The following is a 14128-nucleotide window of genomic DNA, read 5'->3' as shown; positions in this document are numbered from 1 at the left end:
ATGATAGAAAAATAGTTCATTTAATGGGCATTAGGTAAGGGTCTCACTAGGGGGATCACGTTGACGGTTGACGGTTAAAAATAAGCCTTTTTGACGGTTGACGGTAATTAGATTCTAGGTCATTGGACGAGTGACGGTGAAATGTTTGGAATGTTGTTTGTAAAACGAACTAAACACATGAAATTTGGCTGTAATTTTTCATAATGAATTGTCTGTAAAGATCCGTTTGGTTATAACACCTTTTATTCACAAATGGCTAACGTTTTACGACTCCGGAAGTGTTTCCTCACCGGAAGTCAGTTCGTCGTCGGCAACCAGGTTTACTCGCCATCGACTAGAAGTTAAAGAACTTACATATATGTATTTTTGTAATATATCAAAACTTTTGTTTATAAACAACAGAACTTGACCACAATTAAGGCAATTGCTTAGTTTTCAATTAAAGATATCTGAGATATTTGACGGCTAATATTGGCTTGCTTATTTCACGATTAACGTTAAAAAAAATTGCGTTTTCAGGACGGTTGACGGTTAATATTCTTGGCCATTTGACAATTGACAGTTAACCCCACTGAGGCCCACTTAGATTACCTTTTCAGAAATCTTACGATTATTGCGTGTTATTCACTTGTCTTTACATAACTTGGTGGTAAAAATATAAGACCTAGTTCTAGGTTATGGGCGTCGGACTGTAGATGACGATAATCCTTATCGATGGAGTGACCTCCTTCAATTCTTGAACATGATGGTTGAACTACATTTGTCTTGTGAGGATCGATTAGCCCTTCCGACCCTGATGAAATGCAGTTACTAATTCTGTCAGTACCGCCGTGCCAGTATCGTATTCCTAAAGGCGTCAGTGTTCATCCACAGCTAGTGAGGAGTCTAAACTGGACAGTAATAAATCATATCATGACATTCACTTATATCTCTATTATTTTTTATTTGTATTTATTTTTATATTTATAAACTTCGCCTGATTTAGCAGGAGAGATCTCACAGAACTAATGTTCCAGTAACGAGGCTCCTAAAAACCCCACCCATCCCATCCCAGGGGAGGACATCCATCACACAGTAATCTCATGCGGGGGAAACTAACGTCTCCTACCCCAACCCTGCAGGAGACGGGACCTCTATTTATTCGTCCCTATCTGAGAAGACAAGAATATCTAACCATTTCTTGATGTTATAGAAAGGTAGAAAATTCTTCTCAATTATTTTATGACCCTGAGTGTTGGTCCGGCCGGGGCTCGAACCCTCGACCTTCCGCACAACAGTCCAGGGCCAGGGTAATGGGCTCCTGCCAGAGCTCTATCCATTGAGCTAGCCGGGAGACGGTCAGCAAATTACAATTTTAGCTATTCACACCCACTGACATATAAGAATTGGATTCCTTACAAAGAATTGCAGGCAAAAAAACTAAAAAGAAGGTGGCCATGCAATCATAATTTTGTTTTAACTAGGCTAAGGCATGCACGTAGACAGACAAATAGACAAACTAAGAGGGAGGCAGAGCTGACGTCACTATTGGTCAGGTCAGGACAGCAAAAGATCCCAAAAAATCAGTGACACACTCGGCGCCACTTTTTTGTTCTTTCAAATTTTAACGTCATCTTTTATCTATTACTGAACAAACGCACGAAATCTATTTAGTAATTTCACGGTCAGTGGTGTCAAGAAAGCCTTAAAAGGGGCAAATAAGACGATTATGAGTTTTACCTACCAGCAGGAATGGAGCACAAAGCCTCCAGTATGATAAATCCCCCAGATGGCTCACATGAACCACACCAACCTCCACACTTGGCAGACACCACTGCACCATCAGAAGACTTCTTGTAGTCCTGCATTGTCAAACTACTCGGGTATCCCGATGCTTTCCAGTTCACATCGTTCCGAACACGAAGTCTCGTCCCGCTCAAGTCAACCTTGAACTGACCTTTGCGGCAGTCACCAGAATTAAACGAATAGCAATCGCCAGCTTTGCCATATGGGATGTCTTTACCCTCCTGAGTCTGCGCGAAGGTGAAGACATTGCTCAAAATTTTCATGGTTGAGAGTTCAAGGCGCACCTTGCTGAAGTAACTAGTGCCTCGATTTCGGTACAATGTGGATTGCACAGCACCACTGCAGTCGAGCCCATTTTGGAGCATCTGGGCATACACATTAGCAAAGTTGTTCCGCGTACCCGACTCCAAGGTGATGAACTCTTGCGGCGTGTTACATATTATGGCAGTAGATTCTTGTTGCGTCTTTACAACTATCGCTTACATGAAGCAGGTAATGGCCGTCAGAAGAGTACCCGAATGCTTTCACTTTCTGCGCAGCTGCGAAACTCTGTTTAGAATTAAAATTCAATTCAATTTAAAATCGTTTAGGTTGCTACTGCGATCTTCAAACCAACCAAAACGAAAAACAGCTGTAAGAAAATCGTTTCCTGCATTAGCTGTAACAGGGGCCTTGTTACAGCCAATGTGAATGTTTTCATTGTGAAACAAACGAACTAATTAGAGCCACTACACTTTGCCACTCGCTCGAAACTGAGGCACCATTCACAAAAAATGCGATCTCGTTTGAAAACGCATTGTTTTTGATAAGTTTTTGCCTATCTTACATACTAAAATGCCCAAGCCACTGATGAAAAGGAAGACTTTCGCGAACGTGTAAAAGTTGTAGCCGTTTTAAAGACAAATCGTTTTTAAAAGGCTCGGTTTCTAATGTGGATAAGTGAAAACAGAATATTTTGAAAATGGTTTTCCAAAACGTCCCCCATCGTCATAGACAACAGTCTTTTTTGAACTAATGATATGCGCAAAATGAGACATCACAAACATTTATTTAAGTTACGATGCACAAAGGCCACGAGAGTGCTCAATTAACGAAAGCTCAAATTCTCCATAGACAAAATTTCCCTTAAAAACTCTCGAACCAAACAAATCAATTTGATTCTTCCATTTGGCCAGACGAGCGCATGAGCTGTGAAAACTTGTGACGTCAGTTTTCGTCTCGGTCCCGTGGAATCCCGTAAAAACCCGAGATAACAAAAGCTGAGGGGATACTTGGGCGTAATCATTACATCGTTGATTTTTTAATATCGAAACATCTGGCCAATTTTGCGCGTATCATGGCAGGAAACCAGTATATCGGCATGAAAAAGAGCTCTGTTGAAATAAACATTTATGCAAAGGATTGCCTCCTGCAGGCGGTAGTTTGTGTTTCAGCCCGGCAAATATTAATATTCGGTCGCCATATTGGACGGGTGGAAGGTTTGGGACGAGTGACATGACACAGCAACGGGAGGTGGGGGGGAGGGGAGAAAAATCTGACTGGAATTAGCTTACAGTGTACCCGTTTGAGAGCCAAATAAAATACTAATTAGACAAAAGGATACAAATCAGAAAACATCGATCAATTACATGGGTAAAAGGAATGAGAAGATAACTCCACAAAGAATTCCGGGTGCAAGTGAGTACTAAATTTGTTCCAGTTTTAACAAAAACAAAATACTTGAGACTTCTTACCAACACTTTTAATCTCAAGTTTTGACACGAACAACACAATTTCATCTGTCCATTGTATTTTATGCTTCAGTTTCGGATATCAGTTTCCCGTGTAGCCAAAGAAATGCTAGCATGCGCCTTCTTCGTCGTTTTGCACGGCCCCTACTGCACAAAACAACACAAACGTAATGCAAATTACAAGAATAGCCCAGGGATTGCGGAACATCGCGAACATCTGCGAAGAAGTACTTTTCAATCGTCGATTTACATATATTTTCTCGCTCCAACACGTACGAATTTGGGGCCAAAATGTTTATCAGATCCCAGGCTTTCCAGATCAACCCCGTACATACGCGACATACGCATGTTTTAAATGACTAGGCCGCTTGAAGTGATGAGTTTGTTTTGGCCGAGCGGTCAATGCCAGTCACGACTTCTTTCAAGTTCGACGACTTCGAAGCCCGATTTACATGGTTTATTTTTCACTTTTCCAAAGTATTTTGCGACTTCTAGATAGAGTAATAAATATATATCGTAAATCTAACCGTACATGTAGATAAAGTTATCGTTAACTTTGTCTAGTTCTGCTTTTCGCCAAAACATTAACAATTTCCGCTATCATTTTGTGTCACTATTGGGGGCCTGGAAACGAAAAACAAATTAGAGGCAAATGTCATGTAATTTTTTGGCATGAATAAGCATAACAGCTGTAACTTTGCCAGGAGTTGAAATTTTATTTTTGTCACAAATGAATTTAAAATCTGAAATAATGACTTGAATGACTTCTATTATCATGGAAAGCACTCAGCCCTTAACGAGGTGACTTGGTATCGCTGGAAAAGTTATTCCTCCTTGAAGAGGACCGAGATGAAAGTGAGACCAGCAGACTCCTGACTTAATTAATTCCGCCTTCTTATCTTCAGATAGCCTTCAGTTAACAGCATAGCTATTATTTACTTCTGACTTACAATAACGACGGAATTTCAATCAAGGCCAAATAAGCCTTTCATGTTTGATATCACTGATAAAGTACGGCGGATTTTCTAAAAAATCGTTCTAGCATAGTTTTTTCAGTTTGTTTTGTTTTCTCTCGTTTTGCATTCGTTCTTAAACCAGTCTCTGATTGCTATGTAAATGTTTAATTTAAATAATCAAATAAAAGAGATGTAATATACAAATGAGGTCCCATTAGTGGTTCTCTGGATACTGTATGTTTGTATAAGAAATTACCGGGATACAGGATACCTAAGGAAAAAATTAACGGGATGTGGTACATTTAAAATATAGAGATTCAGAAGTGTCGAACTGGAATTGAGGGGATAAAAAAAAACCACAGGATACGGTATATTTAGGCAAAAAATTAAAGGACACGAGATACTCGCCCCTCTCCAGTGCGGCCATACATTTCATCGATTCCTGTCGAGTCCTAGCAAGTTTTCATTCTGTGAAATTTTGGTCACCAGGGTCGAGTTGTTCAAAGGTGGGTTAAGATAACCCAGGGTTAGTGTGAAATTTGATTTCAGATCCGAAAGCTTTAAAAGAAAATTAAGTTTATTTCCACTTGTTTACAATATTTGATGATTGAATGAGCTAAAAAAAATTGGGAAAATTATCCCAAAACAGCTTTTGAACAAAGAATATAGAAACCTGGATTAAAATTTAACTTTGGATTAGCGCTAATCGGCCTTCGAACAACTGGGCCCAGAAATGAAAGAAAACTGTCATTTTCCTACTATTTTAGGTTTTGTATGTGAACTTACATTTTGAACTTACTGACCGGTGGAAACTTTCCATCATTACTTAGGGTTAAACGACATAAAAAACAAAAGATTGTGTACGGACAGGGAGCTCCCAATGAAAACTGCACAGCTGTGTTTTTATATTTGACTTTTGCCGGCCTTCTTCATCAGTCCTTTTCTCCTTATTATGGACCACTATAACAGGAAAAAAAATTCATTCAATCGGCATTAGATTGCCATTGAATTGTTTTAGAAATTATGCGATCATTGCGTGTTATTCACTTGTGTTTACATAACTTAGTGGTAGAAATATAAGACCAAGTCCTAGATTATCAGTGTCAGACTGTAGATGATAATGATCCTTATCGATGGAATGACCTCCAGTTGTCTTGTAAGGATCAACGAGATGGCTCTTCCTACCCTGATGAAATAAAATTAAAAATTCTGTCAGTACCGGGCCAGTATCGCACCTTAAAGGCGTCAGTCATTCACAGTCAGTGAGGAGCCTAAACTATACAATGATAAGTCATATTATGACATTCACTTGTACATGATCTCAGCAAATTATAATTTTAGGCATTCACACCGCCCACTGACATCAGATTTAAGGTTTGGATTCCTGACACAGAACTACAGGCAAAAGAAAACATAAAAAGAGAGCTTTAATTTCATGCAATCATAATTTGGTTTGTTAGGCATGCAGGTAGAAAGACAGACATACAGACGAACTGAGAGGCAGGCAGAGATGACGTCACTATTGCCGTGGGTCAGGACAATAAGAGATCACAAAAAATCAGTGACACACTCGGCGCCACTTCCACTTTTCTTCTCACCAAATGTTGACGTCATTTGTTATCTATTACTGAATAAACACACGACATCAAAGTTGTGTCAAGAAAGCTGAAAAAGGAAAAATTTATTCCTGATACCTACCAGCAGGAATAGAACACAAAGGTTCCAATATGATAAATCCCTGAGATGGAGAACATGAACCACACCAACCTCCACACTTGGCAGACACCACTGCTCCATCAGGCGACTTCTGGTAGTCCTGCATTGTCAACCATTCCGGCCATCCCGAAAATTTCCAGTTCACATCGTCCCGAACACGAAGTCTCGTCCCGCTCAAGTCAACCTTGAACTGACCTTTCCGGCAGTTACCAGAATTCTTCGAATAACAATCCCCAGCTTTGCCATATGGGATGTCTTTACCTCCCTGAGTCTGCGCGAAGGTGAAAACATTGCTCAAAATTTTCATGGTTGTGAAATCAAGGCGCACTTTGTTGAAGTAAGTGGTGCCTCGATCTGAGTACAATGTGGATCGCACTGCACCACTGCAGTCGTCCCAATTTCGGAGCCTCTGGGCATACACAATAGCAAAGTTGTTCTCCGTACCCGACTCCAAGGTGATGAACTCTTGCGGCGTGTTAGATGACATATTATGGCAGTAGATTCTCGTTGGGTCTTTGCAACTGTCGCTTAGATGAAGCAGGTAATGGCCGTCAGAAGAGTACCCGAATGCTTTCACTTCTGCGCAGCTGCGAAACTCTGTTTAGAATTGAAATTGGATTAAATTCAAAATCGTTTAGATTGTTACTGCAATCCTCTAACAAACCCAAACAAAAACAGCTGAAAAAAAAACTTGTTACAGTTAATGCAGATGTTTTTATTTTGAAACAAATGAACTAATTAGAGCGGCTGCACTTTGCCGCCCGGTCAAACTGAGGCACTATCCACACAAATGCGATTTCGTTTGAAAACGCATTGTTTTTGACACGTTTTTGCCCATCGTACATCCTAAAATGCCAAAGCCGCTCATGAAAACGGAGACTTTCGCGAACGGTGTAAAAATTGGAGCGTTTTGAAGACAAACCGTTTTCAAAAGGCACGATTTCTTATGTGGATAAGTGAAAACAAAAGATTTTGAAAACAGTTTCCCAAAAAGTCACCTACTGTCACAGACAAAAGTCTTCTTCTTTCATGCGCAAGATGAGACATCACAAACAATTATTTTAGCTACAATGCGCGAAGGCTCAAAACAAACAAGCAACAATTTTAACCGCGGTTTTATTCAACCCAGCGTACGCGAACAAGACACAAGTTTGCAGGGAACTTCTTTTGAAAGCAGTCTTTCGTTTTTAGATTTCCTTACCTTTACTCACAGCATGTGGCAATTTCTTTGCCTCCTCTGTATCTTTACTTGGCTCGGGTATAACTATGAGGTTGATCCCCGAGGAGATCTTCTCCCACTTGTCTATGCCCGGCTCCTCCGTGATGACAAATACAATGACCTTCACTGCACTGCTTCTAAAATTGGTGATCTCGCTCCGGATCTCAGTAGAATTCTCATCGAAGTTTCCCTGGGTCAGCACAACAAGAATATTCCCCGCAGATAGCCGCTCGCCTTTTTGCGTTGTGAAAACCTCATCTCGTACTTTTGTAAAAGCACCGCTCAGTGTACCTGGTTGTCCGCCAGGGCCAGGTATGCTGCTCATGAAACTTGTAAAATTGGCTTTGCTGTAACCGTCATTGAAGAAGACCCTGGCAATCGCAGGACCATTGTAGTCCACTAGAGCAACACGAGTTTTGTCATCGGATATCTCATATTCATTAGCAAAGTTCTTCAAGATGGCTACCATTCTTGCAAAGACTGAAGACGCTTGAGCTCCAGACGCACCGATTACAAAAGCAATGTCGACGGCTTTTTCTACAGAATACAACAAAAACAAAAAGAATATACATCGTGAGGCTAGGACCGCACGGTTCACTATGGATTAAGGTGGCCCACAGATAAGAGTATAGTTTGATGTAGTTTTAATAAGCCAACAAAACAAATTCAATTTACGCATCTGGGAACTTTAAAATCGCTTTCTTTCTAAATGAAATGATACCCCTAAAATCATTAGCAATAAAATTCTCGCTTTCATACGTACTAGAGGAATCAAAACTGACGTCGATCTCCTTTGTAACAACATATTCGAGAAATGAATCATATTGATATGGATAAAGGTTTTAGGAGAATAGCTGGAGTATTCTAACACCGGACTAAGAAATTCCATAAGCGGTTTTGACTACCACCCGTGGTCAGCATTTCCGCTATATCGTATCATAGTGTCTTCTTCATCGGCAAATCTAGGAGTCGGGAGAATAACATGTCACTTCTCCCGTGATCATACCGAGTTAGCAGCCCCAATTGATAGTGCTGCTTCATCATCATTTCTTCATGATCACCAGCGAATGAATTTGTGGCCTTTAGCAAAGTGAGCCATCGAGAGGTATACTAAGGAGTCTGGTACTAATAAATGTGAGAGCCAGTCCCTTCAAGGCTTCAAACTTTGTAGAGGAAAACAAGTTAGCACGCGTGCCGCGGGGGTAGTAATGAAGGCTTACAGGCAGGTTATGTGGATTAACAAGGTCGCACCGTAAATTTCAACACTACATCCGGGAAAGAAGTCGGGATTTCATTGTTTTTGATTCCCTTGTGTTCTCGATCAAAGGTCAATTCCTGCTAACATACGTCCAAACAGCTGATCTTATTTTATCATCCCACATTCTTCTATTTTCATCATCTACTTTATGAGAAACTCAAAAGTTATCCAGATCTTTTTCATGTTGTTCACTAAGAGTGAAAATAATTGCCTTATCACGTAAGTTAAAACCGTGATGCCGAGAAAGGCAAAACCTGTATTTAACACTGTCAAAACCATCGGAAATGAAAAAATTGTATTGCACTAGTTTAATTTATGATCAGAGGCTCATTTTTCACATGTTCGATGACTTAAAGACCTTTAAAGAGCCCAAGGAAATGATAGGGTCTATTTTAAGAAAGATACAACGGCGATAAGAACAAGACCTTAACGAAACAAAAGATTTAATGAGCGCAACTCAGAACGTTTGTTTTGAAAATTTGTAACGACATTTCTCCGCCTTACTATGAAAAAAAAAGAAAAGAAAAAAAACAGTGTGAAATCACTATGTTCTGCGTGCATACTATTGGAAAGGAAATTTTGACAGAAATTCATCCACATCACTATTTTTTCTATTTTAACAGAACGTTTTTTAAAGCTGTCGTGACATCTTAAATTTCCAATTTTAACTCCTATTACAAGAAATGAATATGCAAAACTTAACTTTTAACTTAGGCACTTTAAGTGGGTGTGTTTTGCGACAAACAAGCCCCAGTGAAAAAACTACGAAACCTCATAAAATGAACATACAGATAATAAAAATGTATATTTGAAATTTAAGAGTAACGAATCAACTGTGAAATTAGACCTTCAATTTCCATGTCGCAGTAAACCAAAGCTGTCTTTCCAGATGCACTTAAATCCAACCAGTATTTCTTGCTGATGACGTCTTTACCTTCGCTCGCTTTTATTTCTCGGCACGACTCTGCAGGCAGTTCTGGAATGGATCCCAGAGGAGCTGTTACATAAAGTAGAAAAAAGAAGCACAAGAATTAGCCGTTTATTCTCTTGCTAAACAGAACCTCGATTGCACACAATTCAGACTCGGCCACCGGGGATAGCTATGGTTGTAAAGTATCTAATGCATACCTCTGCCAAAAAAACGTACGTGATAAAACCGAGAAGGGTCTGAGTGGAAGTTCTTAGGTCTTGCCTCTCTGGTTCGGTTATTCAGTTCACAAGACTTTTCCCCGATTACGTAATTGTAACTCTGGCACCTGATTTCTCTTTCACAGCTGATGTCACACTCGTGGATGGCAGTTACTGAGATCTTCTTGAAGACAAATCCGTGTAGAGCCATTCCGCTCATGCTTCTTTCTCGTCTGCATTGTTTATCAGCGGATACGATGGCCATCAAGAGGCGAACGTTGAAGAACAAAGACACTTTCCTCCACATTAAATGACCACGATGAGACAAAAAAATGAGTGAGTTTGTTCTGTCTCCTGTTGTGGAGGGTAGATCGAGTCGATCTGTATTCAGAATTGTTCTAACTACTTTTCAAAGCAGTGAAACTATTCTCAGCAATATTTATCAGTAGATCACAAAAGTGTTCCTCGTTTCAGTTTGTTATGAAGATTTTGTTTTTTTTTTTTGCGGGTTTCGCAATTTTCCTGATTAATTGTGAAACTTAATCGATTCATGCTGTCCCGTCATAGAGGTTCTTAACATGTTGTTGCTATGGTTACAAAACAAAAGAGTTAAAGCCGCGAAGTGAAACTTCTTCGTCTGTTTTGTCTTTCAGCCGTTAAAATAACTGTAGTTATCAGCCTGGAGGTTAGTTAAATAATTTGAATATATCAACAAAGTTGAAATGGTGAATTGGACACCGTTAAGATCATAAAAGCTGACGTTACGAGCGTTAGCCCTTCGTCGTTCGCTCCGACGAAGGGCTAACGCTCGTAACGTCAGCTTTTATGATCTTAACGGTGTCCAATTTACCAGTTCAACTTTGTTGATATATTCAAATTATTTCGTTACCCCCACGGACGCAGCCCCAAACAATTTCTTTAGAAACTATCAGCCTTTATTCATGGAGGTTAGTTAACTCAGTATGTCTGCTAGAGGAACAAAAGGTCCATGAAGAAGAAAACATTGACCAAAATAAAAAAAATGTCCAGAACTGCATATTTACATGCGTGTTCAGAAAAAATTAATTCTCTTAATGTTTTTCTAACCCTTAATATAATATAATTGTCACTTGTTATTCATTTGAGGAGTAATTGGATTCTGTTAGAAATGGCTCTAGGCGACATCACGATAGATATCCGATCCCAATCTTTTTTTTAATTTCGCCACCGTGTAGAGCCGGAAAAGTGAGTTAAAAATTAGGTAAAAGTCTTGAGAGAAAACTATACTAGATATACTATCTATTAAGACATGGATCTACCTCTGGATATTTCCGAAGAAATCGAAGATGCGAAGATCACCGCGGAAAAAACGAAGATCTCAAGATTGAAGCGAAGATGTGAAAATTGACTAAAATTTGCGTAATGAAATTGAACACTTAGATATAAAACTGTCAAAACTCGTAAACACTATAGAAAATATCTGTTATTTCTGAATTTTGGCAATTGAAAAACATTTCACTGCGATTGTGAACGGTGTCAACAGTCATAGAACACTAAACTTCGAAGATAGTCACCTCGAAGAATTGACGAAAGAGATGGCCTCCGGTATCGGGGCCCTAAAGCGAATTAGGCACCTGATCCCAGCATCAACCCTACATCTCATTTACCAAGCTTTATTAAAACCTTACTTTGATTACTGTGACATTGTTTGGGGTAGCTGTGTGGGAAAACGCTACGAGACAAACTCCAGAAATTGCAGAATAGAGCAGCCCGCGTGTTGACATTCTCTCAGTGACAATGATGCTGATGCAACTGAGCTACTCGAGTTTTTAGGGTGGAAAAATCTTGCACGCCAGCAGGAAATCCGTAAAGCCACCATGATGTTTAGATGTCTGCACGGGCTAGCTTCAGAGTATCTGTATTCAAAGTTTACGTGGTGTGACTCTGCTTATGACCTCAGGGACTCTGAAAATAAGCTTAATGTTCCATTACCGCGCACTATTAACTATCGTGAAGTTTTTCTTACTCTTAACTGTCACTATTATTTATCCGAGAAGTAATTAGATTGTGTCAGGATTGGTTTTTAGATGACATCACGATAGATATCCGATCCCAAATTTCTTTTTTTAATCTTGTTCAACCTCGTTCCCAGGGTGTTTTCCCTTAGTCATTTTGTTATATTCAGAGCCGGAAAAGTGATTAAAAATTAGGTAAAAGTCTTTCGAGAAAAACTCTACTAGATTTAACAATTGATTCATGCGTCAAACTCGATCTGCTCACTACGGTGACCAGATATTGCCATGATGTGGCGATTTTAGACACCGGCGTTTGATCACAAGGTGATCGCAGTGGCGCTGACGCTGAGGTTGGTGTAGACTTTCGGCAGTTTTGCTGCCTTGCTGATGCTTTTCATCATGTTGTCGAGCTTGTTGACTCCGATCGGTCATGCATCGTACCAAGCTTCATCGTAATTCCACTGCTTCTTCGGATATTGAAAAAATGCTTCGCTTTTGGGATTCAACTTCGCTATGTAAAACTTCAACCGAGCCGGTGGCTGAAAACTGAATATATTGTTCTTGCTCTTTGTCTCAGGGTTTTAAAAGCGATTTCACAGCTGAAGAATGGGAAAATACTTCTGTAATTCAGCAGCTCAAATTGGAATAGCACCACCGGTTGGCGTACAAACTAACTTCAGTTACTGTTTAATGATCGCCGATAAGTTTGATGGGGGTCAGCTTCACATGAAGGTTTCTGGTTTGAACACATGTTAACAACAAGAATTTAAATTATCTTGTAAACACCTACTGGAATAAACCACCGTTTCTCTTCTGTTTTAAAATGAATTTCTTCCCACTGTGATTTTTCCATCTTTCACTTGCTTACATTAATCATTTATAGTTATGTTAACAAGTTCGACTGTCTAGGGATTTTTTAATCTTTAGCCGCCCGATTATTCTTCGTCGTTCGCTTTGAAGTTTTACAAAGTAACTTGTACAAATAAGGTTAAAATCAAAAGAGTACAAGGCAAAAACTACGGGCTGATATCAACCGACACTGAATAGCTCAACAGAGGAAGGACTAAGACAGGTGTTGTGGTGCGTTTTCAAGGCTCGATATTTCAAGCATTTTTAGGTTTACCTTTATGTTTTATTAAGTCTCGCCTTTTCGCCCCTACGTGCTATTTTGATGAATCTATAGTTTTGATCATTTATTTTTAGTGTGTGCTTGAACTTGGCTCAGCACTTACCGTGCTAGACATTTTAATCCCTTGTTATGGTTGAAGATAACTAGTTTGCTAGGTGGTCATGTTTGAGTTGGTAAAACTGACCTTGAGTTTTACCCACACTGAACATCCTGTTTTGGAAGTTCCCACGGTTAGCTAACCCAAACATGTATGTGATTTTTGTATTTAATACTGGAGCACTCCTTGCTGAAAGTAGTAGAAATAAGCAGTGGAACAAGAGAGAGAAAATTAGCTGAAGTAGAAGCAGCAGTATAGGAGAATAAAGAAGAAAATTACAGAGTCTCAGTACCTCTTGTTAATTTGCCAAGCGAGTGGTAAAACCCCTCAAGACAGGTGTGAGCCGCTTTTGTTTATCGCTGTCTTGTTTTGTAACCATAGCCACACAACATTTGCAGCACTCCTATAAAGGATGCTATAACTTAAAATTTTTACAGTTAATAGACCCAACTGAGGGGGTTACTAGTTCGTCATTTGCAAGGTAAGAAATATCTTAATGTGCACAGTACCATGACGCTAGGTGTTTCTTTGACCAGGTTGACAAGCTTCAAAAAAGTTCTTCACGGAGAGTTTTTGGAGCACGACTATTTCTTTTAACCAGGTTTTTATCTTACCTCACTATTATCCTGAACATATAACATGTATATTCGTGATTGCAGCGTGATAGAGTCCGATTAATGTAAGACGGTGTTTTGGAATGTTACCAATAGTAAGACTGACTTTCACCAAAAAATTAAAAGCAAAGCACCGTTTCAAACATCAGCCCTTGGTTTTAAGTCACATCACAAAAAATTAAGGGGAGTACTTTTTGTTGTTTGTTTGTTTTTTATTGATGTTTTGCAGAAAAGTGATGAAATGTCGTGGACGGTGTGTTGGTTCTCCCTCGTCGTCATCTTGACGGGCATCGTCTCTACTGATAAACAATGCAGACAAGAAAGGAGCATAAGTGGAATGGCTCTGCAGGGATTTATCTTCAAGAAGTGCTCAGTAACTACCATCCACGTGTGTAAAATCAACTGTGAAAGAGAAATCAGGTGCCAAAGTTACAATTACGTAATCGGGGAGAAGTCTTGTAGACTGAATAACCGGACTATGGAGGCAAGATCCGGGGAGAAC

The 14128-nt window shown here is 39.6% G+C and overlaps 2 protein-coding genes and 1 long non-coding RNA gene across 5 annotated transcripts in view; all 3 read right to left on the bottom strand.

Moving 5' to 3' along the window:
* Positions 1–267: 267 nt before the first annotated feature.
* Positions 268–2485, bottom strand: LOC148734040 (A disintegrin and metalloproteinase with thrombospondin motifs 9-like). The gene is made up of 3 exons (XM_088751597.1): positions 2398–2485; positions 1724–2263; positions 268–890 (listed from the first exon to the last, which is right to left on the bottom strand). The coding sequence occupies exons 1-3, from the start codon at positions 2483–2485 to the stop codon at positions 886–888; spliced, it is 633 nt and encodes a 210-aa protein (XP_088607723.1). The 3' UTR covers positions 268–885.
* A 2861-nt stretch (positions 2486–5346) lies between these two features.
* On the bottom strand, positions 5347–13158 carry LOC148734039 (uncharacterized). 3 transcript variants are annotated; one of them, XM_088751816.1, is made up of 6 exons: positions 11091–13158; positions 9793–10091; positions 9512–9661; positions 7389–7943; positions 6170–6784; positions 5347–5657 (listed from the first exon to the last, which is right to left on the bottom strand). In XM_088751816.1, exons 2-6 carry the CDS (start codon positions 10055–10057, stop codon positions 5653–5655), a joined length of 1590 nt encoding a protein of 529 aa, XP_088607942.1. In that variant the 5' UTR covers positions 10058–10091; positions 11091–13158; the 3' UTR covers positions 5347–5652. The 3 variants fall into 3 exon arrangements, with proteins under 3 accessions (XP_088607942.1, XP_088607943.1, XP_088607941.1); XM_088751817.1 differs by having other exon boundaries at positions 9793–10086; XM_088751815.1 differs by lacking the exon at positions 11091–13158 and having other exon boundaries at positions 9793–10570.
* A 201-nt stretch (positions 13159–13359) lies between these two features.
* LOC148734038 (uncharacterized) overlaps positions 13360–14128 on the bottom strand; it is a 5491-nt gene continuing 4722 nt past the window's right edge. The window contains exon 3 of the long non-coding RNA XR_015998340.1: positions 13360–14028. This is a non-coding gene — a long non-coding RNA (uncharacterized LOC148734038). The remainder of the gene's footprint in view (positions 14029–14128) is intronic.

Source organism: Stylophora pistillata, chromosome 3 (assembly GCF_964205215.1).
Source record: "Stylophora pistillata chromosome 3, jaStyPist1.2, whole genome shotgun sequence".
NCBI classification, from domain to species: Eukaryota; Metazoa; Cnidaria; class Anthozoa; order Scleractinia; family Pocilloporidae; genus Stylophora; species Stylophora pistillata.
Note: the sequence above shows the minus strand (reverse complement) of the source record. Positions and strands in the feature narration are given on the sequence as shown.